This window comes from Penicillium manginii, assembly GCF_028828005.1.
Source record: "Penicillium manginii strain IBT 31320 chromosome Unknown utg000002l:1.0-5564898.0:1.0-5567710.0, whole genome shotgun sequence".
Lineage (NCBI taxonomy): Eukaryota > Fungi > Ascomycota > Eurotiomycetes > Eurotiales > Aspergillaceae > Penicillium > Penicillium manginii.
Window position 1 is genome coordinate 2,108,708 of NW_026643103.1, and position 17,554 is coordinate 2,126,261.

At 48.8% G+C, this 17,554-nt stretch overlaps 8 protein-coding genes across 8 annotated transcripts; 4 read left to right on the top strand and 4 right to left on the bottom strand.

Annotated features, from left to right (window-relative positions):
* Window positions 1–720: 720 nt before the first annotated feature.
* N7533_002046 (amidohydrolase family protein) lies at window positions 721–3,045 on the bottom strand (the record flags this gene model as incomplete). The annotated part of the gene is made up of 6 exons (XM_057098696.1): window positions 721–874; window positions 965–1,106; window positions 1,691–1,893; window positions 1,980–2,438; window positions 2,493–2,581; window positions 2,635–3,045. The coding sequence occupies 6 exons, from the start codon at window positions 3,043–3,045 to the stop codon at window positions 721–723; spliced, it is 1,458 nt and encodes a 485-aa protein (XP_056963832.1).
* Window positions 3,046–3,709: 664 nt separating this feature from the next.
* On the top strand, window positions 3,710–5,119 carry N7533_002047 (uncharacterized protein; the record flags this gene model as incomplete). Its single annotated transcript, XM_057098697.1, is given in 5 exon segments — window positions 3,710–3,785; window positions 3,802–4,133; window positions 4,213–4,614; window positions 4,666–4,767; window positions 4,850–5,119. The coding sequence occupies 5 exon segments, from the start codon at window positions 3,710–3,712 to the stop codon at window positions 5,117–5,119; spliced, it is 1,182 nt and encodes a 393-aa protein (XP_056963833.1).
* A 722-nt stretch (window positions 5,120–5,841) lies between these two features.
* On the top strand, window positions 5,842–8,343 carry N7533_002048 (transcription factor domain-containing protein; the record flags this gene model as incomplete). Its single annotated transcript, XM_057098698.1, has 8 exons — window positions 5,842–6,020; window positions 6,073–6,790; window positions 6,847–7,047; window positions 7,125–7,214; window positions 7,284–7,334; window positions 7,393–7,520; window positions 7,583–8,299; window positions 8,340–8,343. 8 exons carry the CDS (start codon window positions 5,842–5,844, stop codon window positions 8,341–8,343), a joined length of 2,088 nt encoding a protein of 695 aa, XP_056963834.1.
* Window positions 8,344–9,317: 974 nt separating this feature from the next.
* On the bottom strand, window positions 9,318–9,839 carry N7533_002049 (uncharacterized protein; the record flags this gene model as incomplete). The annotated part of the gene is made up of 1 exon (XM_057098699.1): window positions 9,318–9,839. One exon carries the CDS (start codon window positions 9,837–9,839, stop codon window positions 9,318–9,320), a length of 522 nt encoding a protein of 173 aa, XP_056963835.1.
* Window positions 9,840–12,148: 2,309 nt separating this feature from the next.
* Window positions 12,149–12,343, bottom strand: N7533_002050 (uncharacterized protein; the record flags this gene model as incomplete). The annotated part of the gene is made up of 1 exon (XM_057098700.1): window positions 12,149–12,343. One exon carries the CDS (start codon window positions 12,341–12,343, stop codon window positions 12,149–12,151), a length of 195 nt encoding a protein of 64 aa, XP_056963836.1.
* A 605-nt stretch (window positions 12,344–12,948) lies between these two features.
* On the top strand, window positions 12,949–13,501 carry N7533_002051 (putative progesterone binding protein; the record flags this gene model as incomplete). Its single annotated transcript, XM_057098701.1, has 3 exons — window positions 12,949–13,039; window positions 13,105–13,200; window positions 13,323–13,501. The coding sequence occupies 3 exons, from the start codon at window positions 12,949–12,951 to the stop codon at window positions 13,499–13,501; spliced, it is 366 nt and encodes a 121-aa protein (XP_056963837.1).
* A 234-nt stretch (window positions 13,502–13,735) lies between these two features.
* N7533_002052 (mRNA-binding ribosome biosynthesis protein NOP4) lies at window positions 13,736–15,880 on the bottom strand (the record flags this gene model as incomplete). Its single annotated transcript, XM_057098702.1, has 1 exon — window positions 13,736–15,880. The coding sequence occupies one exon, from the start codon at window positions 15,878–15,880 to the stop codon at window positions 13,736–13,738; it is 2,145 nt and encodes a 714-aa protein (XP_056963838.1).
* Window positions 15,881–16,084: 204 nt separating this feature from the next.
* Window positions 16,085–17,074, top strand: N7533_002053 (DNA repair protein RAD10; the record flags this gene model as incomplete). Its single annotated transcript, XM_057098703.1, has 1 exon — window positions 16,085–17,074. The coding sequence occupies one exon, from the start codon at window positions 16,085–16,087 to the stop codon at window positions 17,072–17,074; it is 990 nt and encodes a 329-aa protein (XP_056963839.1).
* Window positions 17,075–17,554: the final 480 nt, after the last annotated feature.

A 17,554-nucleotide genomic window follows, 5' to 3' on the forward strand; every position in this document is an offset into this window, starting at 1 on the left:
AAAACATGGAACCTTCATTGACAGCACTCGTCGTGGGAGGCGGAATCGCTGGATTGTCCTCTGCCATCGCCCTCACCCGCGTAGGCGTTCAGTGCGAGGTGCTTGAAAAGGGCAACCCCAGAGAAGGGGCATCGATCGCGTTCAGCGGCCGTGCAGCAAACGCTCTTGTCGATCTTGGCATCTATGACTTGGTCCACAGCGCCGGCACTCCATTTCCATACGATTCCCAGGTTGCGACGATGCGTGATGCGGCCGGTAATATCTTGAGTCGCGGCCCAAGCCGACCGACATGGCCAGACGCAAAGGAAGCCGTGGGCATATACCGGCCGACTTTCATTGATATTATGATGAAGGTTGCCGTAGACCTGAGGGGTCCAAATCCACATAGGTACTACGTTTGAGAAGATTCAGAACTCCACCAGTGGCGTGACTGTTCAGCTTAGCACGGGAGAGCAGCGCAGTTATGATTTTTTGGTTGGCGCGGATGGGATCAACTCGGCAACTCGCAAGAATATCTTCCCTTCTAGCCCTGATCCGCAGTATTCAGGCCAGCTGAGCATCCGCTGGATGGCACCCGGTCCCCAAGTACAGCCAGAGAGCTGGTATCAGAGCTCACTTGGCCGACTTGGCTTCTATTATCTTCCAGAGGGTTACGTCTATGTTCCGTCCGTATTTGACCAGCCCGAGAAGAAGCGGTTGACAAAGGAAGAGATCTATCACCTATTCCGTGACTTGCTCGACTCCATGACGGCGCCTGCCATTGAAGAGCTGCGCCAGCGCTTGCACCCGGATTCCGATCTCATTGCGCGCCCATTCAGGTGGATATTGCTCTCGGCTCCTTGGTACGACAATCGCAGTATCTTGATTGGTGATGCTGCACATGCAACCACAGCTCATATGGGCATGGGCGGAGGAATGGCGCTCGAAGACTCTGTCGTCCTCGCACAATGCATTCGAGACGCACCGACTGTCGATGAGGCTTTCAAAGCCTTCGTGGAGCGTCGCTACGAGCGCGTGAAGACAGTGGTCAATACCAGTGTGGAACTCTCCAATCTCGAGCAACGCGACGCTCCGCCAGCTGAGAAAATGGGGCTGCTTGGAGCCGCCTTTGCAGCACTTAGCAGTCCCTACTGACAAAGAGCAGTACTATCACCGTGACATTACCGGTCCGATATATTCCAAGGTTCATTTGATTCCTTTAGATAGACTACCTAGTTTCGCGAATATTATCCCCGATCTTTTACGACTTTCGCCCGGGCCAGAGATCCAATTCGCATTAAGCATCATTAAGGACCCGAGGTCTGTAGTATGAAATACTACATGGACTGCCATGAGCCCTAGTACAAGTCCTTCATGCGCATCCATGAATTCGACAATACATGACCACAACCTTGGTCCTTCAAGTTGCCTTTCAATATTTCGCACGACGCTGCACCCCCCCGCGAAATTATTATAGCTCTCAGAATCCGCCGGCCAGGAAAACCTTGGAAGTCTGCCAGGGCTGCGTAGAGTCAATGAATACAAAACAATATTATTTAAGATGAGGACAGGAAATTTTGCGAGGAGTGGAGAATCAATTTGAACAGTATAGATAGACCGTAAAGAGATAATTATGCCCAAACCACTCGCTCCCCGTTTCTCCAAACCCCGACTATATCATTCAAAGAATCAATAGATTCGGTAGGATTACCCTTCACCAGCACAAGGTCCGCTCTCCGGCCTACTTGAATCATTCCTCGATCCTTGAGCTTGAACCGTTCCGCTGTTTTCGAGGTCGCAGACGCAAGAGCCTCAGTAGGTGTAAACCCGCATCGGTTTACGTATAGCCAAAGCTCATGAAGCACTGACGCTCCGGCTCGGGTTCCTACGAGGTGCTCTGATGAGTCGGTCCCGCTTTGAGCCAGTATATTAGCTTTCACCCCGTCGGATAAACGAACCAAATGAGAAAAAGAAATATTGCAGGAAGGATGGAAAATTACCATAAGATATCCACCCCAGCTTCTTTCAGACTCGCAATCTGATCATAGGCATTTTGAATCGAAAATCCAGTATGCATGATGTGAAGGCATCCGAGAAAGTGATCTTTCTCTCTCGTATCTGCTATATCTGCTGCGAGACGTTCGCGGGTGTGTTTCTCTTCTCCACTGCTGGATGCATGAACAGCAAATGTAGGAATTATGAAGGCGTCTGTATCTTTGAATGCGTTGATAACGCTCTCATTAACTGGTTCGAGTGAAGAGTGTGTGATGCCATCTACTCCAGCGTTGAGCATCTTGAGAACGGAGTCATTGGTCAGGGCGTGAGCAACCGCCAACATGTCGTTGTGATGAGCAGCGTCAACGACAGCCTTTTGGACTTCTAAACGGGGAGTGGGGATCGGGCGTGTGGGAAATGGCAGACTCAGTGTACATCCATCTTCCTGCATAAGTTTGATGAAACTAGATAATTTAAAATGAGCTATTTCACAGGATTTTGAGGACCGGAGCACATACCTCGCACCCATCGCCTTATTTTTCGCAACATACTGGTCTGCAGTCTCCTTGTCTGTTATATCTGGCCACCCTAAGATACGATTTTCTAGCTGCACCCAATTCAGCATGATTTCGGATGAATCTGACATTGGGGGTTGCCTACAGTCGGATCTGCCGAAGCTGTCATTCGAAGGATCGCAGACGGCCAGCCGTTTTTGACGGTTGCAGCCAGGCCCGCGCTTTGAATGTCCGCAACATCATTTCTCTCACAGGAAATTGCCTTCATCTTCTTGAACCATTCAGACTCGTTATGCATGTCTAGCACAGTGGTTACGCCATATTGAATCGCCGTTTCAATAAAAGTCAAGTCCTGATACACATGGACATGGGCGTCGGTAAGTCCAGGGATTAGTGTTGAGTTTGAGCCATCGACGATAGTCCACTCGGGGGCAGTAGAAAATGGGTGTTCCGATATCTGTTGAATTTTTCCTGACTCGATCAGAACATGCCCGCAGTCGAAGATGACTGAGACGCCGTCGAAGATCCGGACGTTGGTAATGAGTGTTGGTGGCATTTTGAGAGCAGATGAAATTTCCATGATGAGGCCTACCATAGCACTTGAAGCAATTTATACGAAGTATTACCATAAAAATTGGACTCAATTCAGCATTGAGCCGGCGATGTACGGGTGGTTCTTATTATCAGTTCCGTGCGGCACCTCTGGTGGTCCACCAACCATTTCTTCGAAACCGTAAACAGGCGCGACCGCAGTCGAGCTGACCCGGATACAATCTAAGTGCTGGACCTGATTAAACAGCTTATAAAGACTTTGATCAAGCAAAATACTTATGGAAGATACTTTCCGATCTCAGTCTCTTAGTTCAAAATAACGGAAATAAATGGTGATGTCTTTCAGGGGCATCCCGCAGTGAAAGTACACATGCATGGACGTTTTGTGGGATCTAAGTCCCGAAATCCGCAACCCACCAATTGCTGCTTCATGCCCAGGTGGCTTAGGCAAAAGAACAGCCCTTTAAGGAAGGTTGCGACAGCTCGGTTCAAACAAGCATCATACCTAGGTATACTATATAACAAGGTAGCGCCCAGGCTTTCGAAGTTGCGTGAGCACTACCGTCGACAACTTGAACTTTTCGAATTGCCGTATTTCCAAGGTTTGCCTGGGAATTACTCAATACTCCTGAACGAAATTCTTGTGGTCTTGGCCATAAACTCCCACTATGACTTCGTGGATAGATTCTAGTACTGGAGATGACTCTGGGTTTTCTCTAGATGTCTTGCCGTATGGCATCTTCAGTACCGAGAATCTGAGACACTCGAATTGGAGCGGCGATAGGGCGTTACATACTTGACCTGAAGGCGTTGGCCCAGGAAGGAATTTTTACAACAATTGACTTTGACTCCTCGACTCTGATGGAAAATACATTGAATTCCTACGCGGCTTTGGGAAAGCAAGTCCACAGGCAAGTCAGGGATCTCCTCCAGGAGCTATTGGCCCATGATACCAGCCGTGGCACTGAATTGCGCGACAACCAAAAAAGGCGAGATAGAGTCATTGTCAAGATGTCTGATGCGACGCTCCATCTGCCCATGAGTATAGGGGATTATACCGACTTCTTTGTCGGACCATACCATGCACAAAATGTATCCTGTCCCTCACAACAAGTTTTACCGCCAGTGGCTAGGCTAATCTGTTGATCAATAGTGCTACGATATCCTCCAGCCGGGTTCGACGCTCCACCGGAACTATATGAGCCAGCCAATTGCTTATCACGGCCGCGCGTCCTCGATTGTCATTTCTGGAACTCCTGTCCGCCGCCCCAAAGGGCAGTTCCTGGTCGATGATAAACCAGTATTTGCATATTCTCAAAAGCTCGACTTTGAGGTGGAATTCGCAGCTTTCATAGGCCAAGGGTGCGAAGATGGTTCCCCGATCCCTGTTGATGGGGCCGAGGATCGCATATTCGGATTTGTGATCATGAATGACTGGTCAGCAAGGGATATACAAAACTGGGAATCATCCCCGTTGGGACCATTTAACGGCAAGAATTTCGCGACTACTATATCTCCTTGGGTAGTCCCGCTGGAGGCCCTTGAGCCCTTTCGAGAGCCCCCCGTCTCATCGGTAAGTTCAACCACTGCTCTGTAATCTTGGCCTTTCTTACTTTCTGTTTAGGGGCCGCTGCTCCCATATCTCCACCAGAAAAGAGAAGATTCAGTATATAGCGTCCCAATTACCGTCTCACTCAGCGGCAAGAAACCCTACAGTCCGTTCGTTGTAATTTGTACGCTAATGGACGCCCTTAGATCATCTAATGTTCGAATGCAATACCAAATATGTGCTATTCTCTTTTGCGCAGATGCTAGCACACCATACTGCTGGCGGATGCTCTTTACGCACAGGGGATCTCATCGCCACAGGCACACTCAGTGGACCGTCTCGTAAGGAGCTCGGATGCCTTCTCGAAGCCACGAAGAATGGTTCAGAACCTTACGAGTTCCATACATCAGAAACAGGAGCAGGAAGGATCGTTCGAGGATACTTGGAGGATGGCGATATTGTCGAGCTCAAAGCATCTGGCTTCGGTAGTTGCACAGGGCGTGTCGTATCAGCCGAGTGTCAAGCCTAGCTTCTAGGTTGGGCCTTTGAGCCTTAAACAATCTTAGTCGTGACAATCCTTTCTGGCTTTGATTTGAGAAAGGACCTGGGGACGCGAGAAATTATCATTTGCGCATCTTGATCTGTTTTCCTTTACATATAGAGAATATTTTCCGCATCTCCGCGGTCAAAGCTCTTGACATACAGTGAGAATTATGAAACGAACGAGTAAATCCGAGTAGGATAGGCCATTTTTGCGACGTGATCTCCAATTTCTCCTCAGAAGAAACCGGATCCCAGATGGTTTTGAAAATGCCAATGGTTTATGCCGTGGCGAGTGAGCCGGATCCTCAGCTTGCCGGCATCTTTTATGCAATTCCGTAAGCCGTAGTGTCCCCAGTTTATAGAGTTAATTGCCTTTTCCTCTGATGGCTGGACAAATGGGCCTTATTTCTGGCGGACGGAATAAGTCCCACTTGAAATGTGGCAACTATCTGCCACCACTTGGGAAGTCTTCCCGTCATTGCGCCACCATATTTTCGATGATTCAAGCCTCGAGCGCCCAAACGCTAGACCGACAAGCTGATCCAGGCGAGCTGATTCATCGCTAAGGTTACCCCGTATTGAAGACAACGAAAACAGTGTGGAGGTGTGGGGGTTGTGTTCGGTATTATGGTAGTTGTGCTTCCGTTGCTCAGAGCAGCAGTCTGTAGGAGTTGCGGTATTCTCTAAATCCAATCTTCCCCATTAATCATGTCTTCCACTTTGCCGCGAGAGCGGCGTCGCCAGCGCAAGACTTCGCAAGAGGAGCGAATCTGTCCGGTGTGTTCGCAAACTTTCAAAAAGGCAGAACATCTAGCCCGCCACTTTAGATCCCACACGAAGGAGCGGCCGTTCATGTGTCTTATCTGCGACAAGCTCTATGTCAGACGGTTTGGGTCCCCCTGTGCGATTTTTACTTGAGTTCATTCCTGACTTGACTAGGGATACTCTCTTGCGGCATACGCGGTCACAACACCCCGAGAGCGAGTTGCATGAGCAGCCAAGTAATGAACTGGCAGGCGGCCTGGCCCCAGGGCAACCGGCTTTAGAGCATCCGATCGGCGCTTCAACCAACTTAGCCAGCGCATATCCGCCGATTCTGACCGATCTACCTGGCCTGCAATGCCCATCACTCATCCACGATGCGAACTCGGCCACCATCTCGTTGTCAATACATTCGCTTGATTATACCGCCTCCCCTTCTGTGCAGAATATTCGCGAGTATGACGACGACCTAGTGGCTGACTTGCTTGCTAATGAGGCGACCGGCATCGGAGCATGGCCAACCTTTTGGAGTGGCCAGTGGGATGAGGTCTGGACATCGTTGTTGACTGCAGATGATTTCGATCTGGACGCGGTAAATCATACTTTGCTCGCGTCAACGGACCAGAGGCCACAAGATCTCATACCGCAGCCTGCCTTTGTTTCTCCCGCTACTGAATCGCTACCCGACCCTACAATGAGTCTCACAACAATACAACGAAGATGGCACACCTTTTCCGAGACAAAGGTTCCATCACAACGGGCCTCACCTGTACCCTTGAGGGACGCTGCTCCCGGTCAGATAAGCACTCATGCCGATGATCTTGATCGTCAAAATTTGATAGAAAGCCTTTGGCCCAACGTTCAAGCTGGCATCCTGCCCTCTACAAAGTTTCTGGTGTGGCACCTTCGTAATCTTCTCTGCCTACACTGGCACAGCTAATTATACCACAGGACTTCTGTCTTCAAGCATACTTTCGTCACTTCCAAGCCATATTCCCTCTTATCCACGCCCCGACCTTCCAGCCTTCAAGAAAAAATGCAGTGCTGCTCCTTTCCATGTGTTCGATTGGCAGCTTGTTCCTTAGCTCATCGAAAGCGTTGGAGCATGGAATAAGCATGTTTGAAAGATTGCAAAAGGCTATATTGGCATCGGTAATGATCTTTCATCTCTAAACCATTATCTTGCGAGACTGCTACGAGACATAATCAATTGCTAACCGGCCTACTAGTGGGATACATATATCCAAGCGCCGAATCGCGCTCACCTGCACGCTATTCAAGCTTCTGTGATTGGACAGACCTTCGGTCTTTTGATGGGAGTAAGAAACGGACTTGTCCATATCCCCCATTCGCCCCATAAATCCCATAGACCCGCTAATTACTTCCAGAGACCAAGGGACTTGGTCGGGATAGAATTTTTCCATGGGACTATGATAGCCGTAAGTGGCCGTGGACTTTGTTCTCAAAAGAAAGCACGTCAGAGCTAATAAATCGCAGTGGGCGCGAAAAGTGAGGCTGTTCGTTTTCGATGAGGACCCGCCAGGCGACATCGAAAGTCTAGAGGATGATAGCGACGCACTGAGGTCAATTTGGAAGAACTGGGCTAGAGTGGAGGAAAAGAAACGGTATCATTTTAGCTCACTTCAGTCTTGAACAGTCACCAAGGCTAACAATGTCTGGTTGATAGTATTGTTCTCGCACTTCACATTCATGACATCGAACTCGCTAAACTTCACCACCACGAGCCAATTCTTAGACATACGCCAGAAAACCTACCGCATCTTTCCGCCCCTGAGCTGTTTGCGGCACCATGCGCAAAGTCCTGGAAGTCTTTATATCTCGGGACTAAAAAGCCCGTCCAAGGGACACATCTGCCAGTAGCGGGGCGCTCGAGCCTTCTCAGAGAATTCCCGCAAAATGACTTCCTATCCTACGGTATGCTTGAGTCCATTGGCGCACTTGCCTATGAAGATAGTAGCCGCGGTCATTCAGGACGCGCCGTAGTGCAACAATGCGAGGAACTGCTGATAGAGTGGTATCGCAAGTATGCGCAAGTTTCCAATGCAAGCAAGCATCCAGACCATTTCTGCCTCATGATCTTATGGCACTCGATATTCATGCATCTCGACACGCGGTTCGACCAGCTTGAATGCGCCTGTGGACGAGAAGGCGAAGCATCCGCACAAAGGAACCGACCATATGCTTCCAGCTGGGCAGAGTCTCGGGCTGCAATACGTGCCCTGCTCCATGCGACCCTCATCCAACAGCATTTCCAGCTCCTACCAATTGGTGCTGAGTCTGCAATCCATGTTCCGATGGCGCTGTATAATTGTGGAATTGCATGGGCTTGTTTCACGCGCTTTGGCTCTGGCGTTGGAGACTCGTTCGTTGATCCTGCGACACTGTGCGAATTCCCGGAGATAAAGCTCTTTGGGCCTAAGCAGTTGAAATCATTCCTCGATATTAGGAGTAATATTCAGTGGCAAAAGTCGGAATCCGGTCCGATTTTTAAGATTATGGATCTCTTGGGGAGAATCAGTCATTGGAAGGTCGCCGGGAGCTTTGCAACAACCTTGATGGCCCTTGTAGATACACAGGATCTCTTTTGACCATTCTATCAGGTGGCAGCCGATAGTGGTTAAGACGGACGAAATTATTCAAATCTTTCAAAAAAGGTTTGCTTTGGCGTGCAGAATTTAAGAATACTATTTTAATATTATACCAAAAAAAAGTCTCAATCTCCAGGGCTTGAAATATACTTCTATTGCGAATATACTTGCTGATCAGTACCTACCTAGGTAGGTAATTAGTAGTTAGTTAGTAGTACTAGTAGCAACTAGGCACCTACTAGTACAGATACTGGGTCAATTGTCGCTGTAAAGCGGCGCAAGAGTGTACCAGTAAATTATCACTCTACAAGACGATAAAATATGTGGATCATAAACATTTCAAATCAAAGTATTCTGGGCTTGCCCGAAATATTACCAGACCCCCGGCTAGTGGGGGAAGCAGACGCTTGGGGGGGTAACCGCCGACGGGCCGTGCCAACCTTGGAACATTTCCTATTCGTACCTTTTTTCCACTACTTTCCCCAAATTCAGATTTTGATAGTCTAATAGACTAGAGGGTGGAAATCAGAAGCATAGAATTGGTATTCGTAGCAGATCAGAGCTGAAGTAGTTAACACATGGGGTATTCAGGGAATGTACTAGATCCAGGTTCAAATAGGATTCTTGCAGACTCGGTGATCAGCCTGCAGTTGAGACCTATGCATCCATTTCTCGCCCAGAAATATGAACTTAATGGCCTCCATGACTACCCATAACTTGTTGACGGATATCCGGTTCTTCCAGCGAGGAGTGCTCGATGTAAGATAAGGGATGACGGGCCATATCCTAGGATGGATTGACTGTGTGTGCTCATTATCTTCTATCTTGGTGATTAAGTTGGTGGTATTCCATTGCCTTGCAGATTTCCACAAGCTCATAGTAGCTCTTGTTCTGGAAGTTTCCTGTCATTCTTACCCTCAAATCACTGCTTAACTTTCGCAAAAGGTCCCCTTTGCGCCTTTCCTCGGGAATTTTAGCCCTTTCGGCAAGCAGTGAAAATGTAGGAAAGAATTCGATAAACCTCTGGCCATACTCCATGGAAACATCCCGGTACTGACTGAACACTTGGTCAGAACGACTTGGGACTCCATAGATTGTATTGAGGTGGGCGATCATATCGGTGGCGTTCTTGAAACGGAGAGTAGCATCGGATCCCATACGAGGGGCAAGGTGTTGAGCAGCTGGTCCTTCACAACGGCTAAAAACGTATGCCATTTGGAGCTCGGGTGTAGAGATGTGGTCTGCGTTGACCTGTAGTTTGTTCTCGATCTTTGATTTCCAGACTTCAAAATCTGGCTCTATGCCATCAGACAAAGCTGGCGGACCTGGTATCATGTAGCTAGACTGCTGATCGACGGATTCCCGGAGTCTCTTCTTTCTACCCTCTGTGGATTTGTATTCAGACTTCGGTAGCCTCTCTACTCCCTCGAATAAGCCAGGGAGTCCACTCGAGGGGGGCTGTGGGCGATCAAGCTGTCAGTAACCTTGCTGGTTAGCGATGCCACAGTTTTTGTTCTGCTGCGATAGGCAATCAAGTTTGCTTACGTTCTCCATGCTTGTCTGCTGGTGCTTGTCTGGTTGTATTGCAGTAATGGGTGCGTTAGTACTGACTTCGGGTTGACTCGTGGAGAAAAGAGAAGAGGAAAAGCTTCAAAGGTTCGATTGTGTGGTGATGAAACGTTGAAATTAGTTTGGTGCCCAGGTGAGCTGTGTGTGTTGGAAACGGAAAGATTGAAAAGGGGAGAAAGGTGAAGTTGAAGGTGAAGGTCGAAGTGAAGGGAGCTTTGAAAGGGAAGGCACGAGGTCACTGACGCTTCTGCCTTTACTACCTACATTCCGTGTCAAAAGAGTTTACCCACTTCCCGCACCATACCATATTTCCCCACCACAACAATTTCTTAATGGCACCAATTAACTCCAATTTACGCGAATTTGGTAAAATTATTAGTGGAAATCGAAGAGCGAAAGCTGAAATACCAGAATCTACGCGATCAGCTATTATTTCCGCTGTTAAGTGTGGAGAATCGCAATCTGAAGTTGCCCGCTGTTTTCAAGTATCCCGCAAGACTGTCTTCAATACAATTCAACGCTTTCACCAGCAAAACGACTTTAAATCACGCTCTAAAAGTGGTCGGCCAAGAAAATATAATGATCGTACGAGACGATATGTTTATTTATTAGTCTGCCGAAATCCTTGTTTGAGTTGGGTAGCTCTTGAAGATCTTGCACCGGGTGGACTCTCTAAGTTAACTATTCGCCGAATTCTTTGCAAATATAAGATTAAGAAGTGGAAATCTCAGAAGTAAAACCTATTAAAGAAATATGATGCTCTACGCTGACGTCAATTTACTCGAAAATGGAAGGATTTTACAGAGTTAGAGCGATTAACTTTTTCTGATGAATGTTCCGTACAACGTTGCTTAAATTCTCAATTTGAATAGGTATTTCGACTCTGTTCTGAGGCTTATAAACCTTGAATGTTGAATGTTGGAAGTTATGGTAAGGATATCTCCCAAATAGTATAGAGTACTATTTAGATTGGAGGTCGATCTGACTTAATTATTATAGAGCGTAATATATCTCCTGGAAGACACAGATACATAGCTTTATCTTATATCAACACACTTAAAGAGAGGTTTATACACTATTATTATCCAGATATGATCTTCCAGCAAGATAATACAAAGATTCATACTGCTGAGAGATCTTAAATCTGGTTTGAAACTCACAGAGTTCATATTCTTAAATAGCCTCCGCATTCCCCGGATATAAGCCCAATTGAGCCTATGTAGTTACTTCTAAAACGCCAGATTTTTTTAGATACGACCCTATTTACGTCTATATAATCGATCAAAGCTTGCATGGACTGAATTTCGCGATTTACTGAAAAAAGCTTAGTGGGCTATTGATCAAGATGTCGTGGATAGTCTAATTCGCTCGTTCCCGCGTCGATTGGCTGCTGTTAGGGCTGTACAGGGTTATTACACTAAATATTAATAGCTAATTTGTTGTTTTGTGTGTTATTTACCTATACTTTTAATACAAAATAATATTATTGACAAGTGGTGTTGCTATTCAATTTACAAACCTAAGATATATTTTGGAGGGGGGGGTCTGCGGGTAAGGTGGGTAAACTCTTTTGACACGGAATGTACTATTTGCTGGGCAGTATCTCACCCAGTTTCCTACCTAGTTTTTTACCCAGTATCCCACCTGGGCACCGAGCGATAGACTCAGTATCCCCAGCAAATAGGGTCGAGAAATTTGTATACGTAGCATACTAGCTTCCACCGAGGGCTGGATAATGGACTTGAGTAGACGTTGTACTAATTTTATGCAAAATATTACGAGAACTCTGCGAAAGAAGAAGCACATCAAATTCTTCGAGTGTAAATCCCCAGGATTATATCAAGATATACATTATACATTGCAGAAAGAAATTCGTAACACATTATCCGAGAGGCCGTGCCCACCTGGGCACCTGGGCAGGGGGTGGCTTCTTCCAAGGTTGGGTCAAACTTGAAGTCAACCTCAATCAATCGAGATGTTCCTTCTCAGCAGGGCCATAAGGTTGACCCTCGTCCCTAGGATCCGCCGAACCGTGACTTATAGTACTATCCGCCGAGACCCTCCGCTGCGACTGATCACCATCCTGGCCTAGCCAGCTCGGGGGGGAAGAAACTGTCGTTATCTTCGAAGTAGACATGGTGGATGACGTCAGAGTCACTGTAGTCTCGCTGGGGCTTGTCACGGCGAGTTTGAGGGGCGGCGGGATTTGCTCGAGCTTTGTCGGAGCTTTTCTGCGCCGGCTTGGTAGTAGGAGATGATGGTGTTTCCATTTTGATATGGGGTATGGGGGATCAAAAGTTGAGGGAAGAGATTGAACTTAGAAGTTTATCTAAAGTTTGGGGGGGCTTTGTATAAATACGACTGCACATGATTGTCATCTGATCCGCGCCACCGTTTTGCGGTTGGAGATGGAGGGTACTTTGACGTCATATTACTAGGATAATGTATTCTATTTGCTACATTAAGCTATTACTAGTAGTCCTGGATATATACTTCTACCTAGAGTTTTTTTAATGCGATACCTATGAAATACTAGCATGCTATATACCAGTTCGAGGTATAGTATGAATCAACTCTAGTAGTATTATGTAGAGAAATCATTATTGAAAGCGTACCCTCTAATTGAACGATTCTAATCTTATAGATGACCCAACAGCAATCTCCCATATCAATAGTTTTAACAATCGACTGCCTTAAAACTAGGAGTATCCACCAAGCAATCAGAAAGCCGAGTTCGTCAGCAGCCAACGGGAGCAACCCCGCTTGCCCCGCGACTTTCTTTGACTTTCCCTCCGATCCGATCCATCACCCTCTCTCCTCCTCTTTCATTTCCTCTTCCTCTTCTCCTCTCTCGCACCCTCAATACACACACAAAATGGGCGAACGCTTTGCTCCCAAGGTCCCAGTCACACTGGACGCGCCAAAAGATGACCCCATTTCCCCAGAGGAATTGGCCAAATGCGACGGTACGCGCGCGCCCCGGTCTCTGCTTTTGTGCCGAGGTTGGAACTAATTCGGAGGCTATTCCCAGGTTCCGATTCCAGTCGCCCTACTCTCGTTGCTATGAAGGGTATTGTCTTCGATGTTACCAAGAACCCGATGTACAGTGCTACCGGCTCATATAAAGGTAAGCGCAGGACGCGGCAAGCTATGGACTTTTGCGCAGCATTGCGATTACGTGAAAGGAAAGGGGAGGGGAATTGAAAGAAAACATGAAATACAAAGACTAATACATGGTCTACGATATAGTGTTTGCCGGCAAAGATGCCTCTCGTGCGCTCGCAAAGTCGTCATTGAAGCCCGAGGACTGCGTGCCGGAATGGTATGACCTCGAGGACAAAGAGAAGACGGTCCTGGACGAGTGGTACCAGTTCTTCAGCAAGCGGTATAACATCGTTGGCAAGGTCGAGGGTGCGAAGAATACCTAGAGTCTTAGTAGGTGATTTGAAAGAAATACGATGGGAAAGGGACTTGCAAGAAAGGCCTTTATGATGAATCCAGTGTACATATACCACGCGATGATACTCAAGCGGAGACTTTGCTCTGACTCTCACGATCACGATCGTTGAAATGATAATCACAATGCTTTTGATTTAGAATGGTATATCGGGCATTAGATACTGAAACAAGCTCTATACATGTTGTAAATCCTTCACGCGCACTCACCCCCTACGGGCCTTGCGCTGCGCGCGCTTCTTGCCAATAATCCGATTGCGCTTCGCGACCTTGTCCTCCTCGCCGTCCTCCTCATCATCTTTGCCATCCTTGCCCTTTTCTGAGCGTTTCCGCTTCTGACCCTTCGCGTTCTTGTCATCTTCTTGCTCGCCCTTTGCCTCCTTCTCCGCCTTCTCCTTGGCCTGCTGCTTCTTCTTGTCTTGCAGCTCTTGGCGACGCTTGATGACTTGGGCGTTCTCAATGGCAAACTCAACAACCAAGCGCTTGCGCTTCTCCTTCTCTTCCGAGTCCGAGTTCGCGGGGATCTCGATCGGGTGGCAGTTGAGCCAGCGCAGACCCATCAGCGCGTGACGATGAGTGTAGTATTCGATGAAACCGTAACCACGGCTGCGACCACCACCGGCCTTCTCGGGCACCTTGGTACCCTCGCGAGTCTCGAAGACAATCTTGGCTTGTCGGACGATACCGGCCTTCTTCTCCTTGCGCTCGTGCTCGAGTTCCTTCATGGTCTCGCGGGATCGCTGCTGCTCCTCCCGAGAGAGGGACTGACGCTTCTCAGCCTTGACATCCTTGGCGAATCCGACAACGGCCTCACGGGCAAGTTGCTTAAGGTCCTTGGATGTGATGTGACGGGGAAGGTTGCGAATAGACAAACGGGTGAGACTGAGGTGGAGGGCGGGGTTCTTCTTGATGAATCCCTCTCGCTGCTTGAAGCTCTCCTCGCGCATCTTGATCTCGGAGGGAGAAAGCTTCTTGTAGAGAGGGGAGTTGGAGGGGATGGTACCCTCGGACAGCAGGTAGAGACGGCGCTTATCCTTGTCACGAACCAGACGGCGGGAAACGCCCTCTTCCTCCAGCTTGGTAGCCTCGCGCTTGTTGACGGCACGGGCGACCTGTAGAACACGGCCATCCAGGGTGTAACGACCAGTAGGGTCGGAATTCTCGTGCTGAAGAATTGAGTGCTTCATGGCGGGCTTGGAGCGCTCCTTGTCGGCAACCACTGTGTCAGGCTTGGGGGCCTCACGGACGCAGGTCATGCAGTCCTCGACCTTCCAGAAGCAAACGAATCCAGTTCCCCGAGGACGTTCGGTCTCACGATCAACCACAATTCGGGCGTATCGAAGGGGGCCGAATTGGGTAAAGTGCTCGTAGAGCGTATCGTCGGTACATGTGAATGGCAAGTTGCGGAGGAAGACGGTACACTCGTTGCGGTCGTCTTCGATTGGTTCCTTGCGGGCCTCCTCGTCCAAATCCTCGAGGTCGTCCAAATCCTCATCGTCTTCGTCTTCATCCTCCTCCTCATCGTCATCCTCGTCCGATGAAGTCTCATCATCGTCCTCCTTCGCGGCCTTGTCCTCCATAACCACATCCTCGCCCTCCTTGGACTCTTTCTTCTCCTCCTCGTCACCGTCATCCTTCTTGACATTCTCCCATTGTTCCCTGTCCACGGCCCAATCGACAGCCAGTGTGCGACCATCGATTTCCTTTCCGTTAACGCCTTGGAGAGCTTTCTCGGCGTTCTTCTTTCCGCGCAGAATGACGAAGCCGAAACCGCGAAGCTTGTTGTTTTGCTTGGGGAGATCGGCCCACTTGACCTTTCCGTAACTGCGGAAGAGAGCCGACAAGTCCTCGATGTTCTTGACGCTCCACGGCAGGTTGCGAATGATCAGCTTCTGGGGCTGGTTTGAGGCATGCTCGTCTTCGCGGTCTTGCTTGATCTGTTGCGACTTCGCAGCCGGCTTACTCTTTCCAATCTTCTCATCAATCTCACGATGACGCTGTTGGGCGTATTCGACTCGAATCTTCTTTCCCTCAAAGTCGGCTCCGTTGAGTTCCTCCAGGGCACTCTGGGCGTCCTCAAGGTCAGCGAAGGTGACGAAACCGTAACCCTTGCATTGCTTTTCCGAGTTGTTGACAGTGACGGCGTGCTTAAGGACGTATGATTGCGAAAAGAACTCGGCAAGGCTGTCTTTCGTGGCTGTGGCTGGTAGCGATCGAACGAACAGGGTGTTGTTAGGCTTGGCGGCCGTCGAGGGCTTAGCTGCGGCCTTTGTAGGTTCTTCCATCTTAACGTCGGTATCTTGGGCAACACCTTCGTCAGAGAAGCGTCGTTTCCTGTTTTGCTCAGCCATTGTGAATCGTTGACGCTGGGACTTTTTTCTGCTGCAAAAAATAGGCGGCAGAAAAAAGATGGACGGCAACTGAGGCGGTGAGGCGCACCGATAAGCAGCAGTATTTCCTTATCGTATCAGTTACCTCCGCGCCGGGGCCGACCTTACCTACAACAACCATTGGGAACGCTCTTTGCACTGTTCCCACCCTCTGGAGTATCCATCATGGACGCTCAATCAAATGAAGCCTCAAGGTCGCAGTCAACGGGCTCCGTGACTCCAGTCACCCCCTCAACAAGTCAACCCAAGGTGCAACAACCCAAACCTCAGGCCCTTTCGAACCGTCCTGGCCCATCCGCGATCCTCGTGTCGACACGACAGAAGGGCAATCCGATCCTCAATCATATCAAACTTCTTCCATGGGAATACGCAGACATTCCAGCCGACTATGTAGTTGGCTTGACAACATGCGCCCTCTTTCTCTCCTTGAAATACCACCGTCTCCACCCCGAGTACATCTACTCCCGAGTCCGGCTGTTAGCAGGCAAATACAATCTACGCATAGTGTTAGTCATGGTCGACATTCCAAACCACGAAGATCCATTGAAGGAACTGTCGAAAACGTCCATTATCAACAATCTCACCTTAATCCTCTGCTGGTCCGCCCCCGAAGCAGCGCAATACCTCGAGCTCTTCAAGTCATCCGAATACGCCCAACCGACCGCAATTCGCTCCCAACAAGCCCAAACATATAAAGAATCCCTCGAAGAATTCGTCACAACCCCACGAGCGATCAACAAATCGGACACGGCAAGCTTGATATCCACATTCGGGAGCCTTCAAAATGCCGTCAATGCGCAACCAGAGCAGATTAGCGCTGTTCCAGGTTGGGGTGAGAAGAAGGTTCAACAATGGTGCAGCGCGGTACGGGAGGACTTCCGCGTTGGAAGCACGAAGAAAACCACCCTACCTCGGACTCAGGCCCCGAGCAGGCCAAACCCGCCAGTGGTACCAAGGCCTCGCCAGCCCCATCAAGACATGGATGAGGATGAACAGATCCTCCGGGCTGTTATGGAAGAGAGCCGCAGGACGGCGGAGTTGGAGTCCTTAGCTTCCGGGCCGGTGCAGGAGCCTTTGAAGGAGACACAGCCGGCTGAGGAGTTGAGTGAAGGTGTCATGGCTGCCTTGGCTAAGCTACGGGACAACGGCGGATGAGATTTCTCAAATACTCTTCCAATAATGCTGCACTGCATTCACCGTGCAGAACATACGAACCGCATGGGGTACAAAATGGACTCTGCATGAATGCATGCTCAATATCATATGGCGGTAGGAGGGCATATATGCAGGAATGCTTGATACCGCGCTATTAAGCTACGATTCTCACACTGGTCTCTCGGTCTATTAGCTATTTGAAGATAGCGGAATAGGTTTCTTCTAACCATCGGCCTTGGATTATGGCTTCGGAATATTAATCGGATATGATCGTGCCCCTCGTCTATGCAATATGCTAATTCACCCCCATATCCGTGAGGACTATCTTGGGGCTTTCGAAAATACGGGATGAAGGCGAATCAAGCCGATGGCGCAGAACAATTTGGAGAATTTTTCAATTTGCCATGTCTGGAGATATACAGAACTCCAACCAAGACCTCCAAGAATTTGCATAATACACCGGCCCAAGTTTCTGGGGCG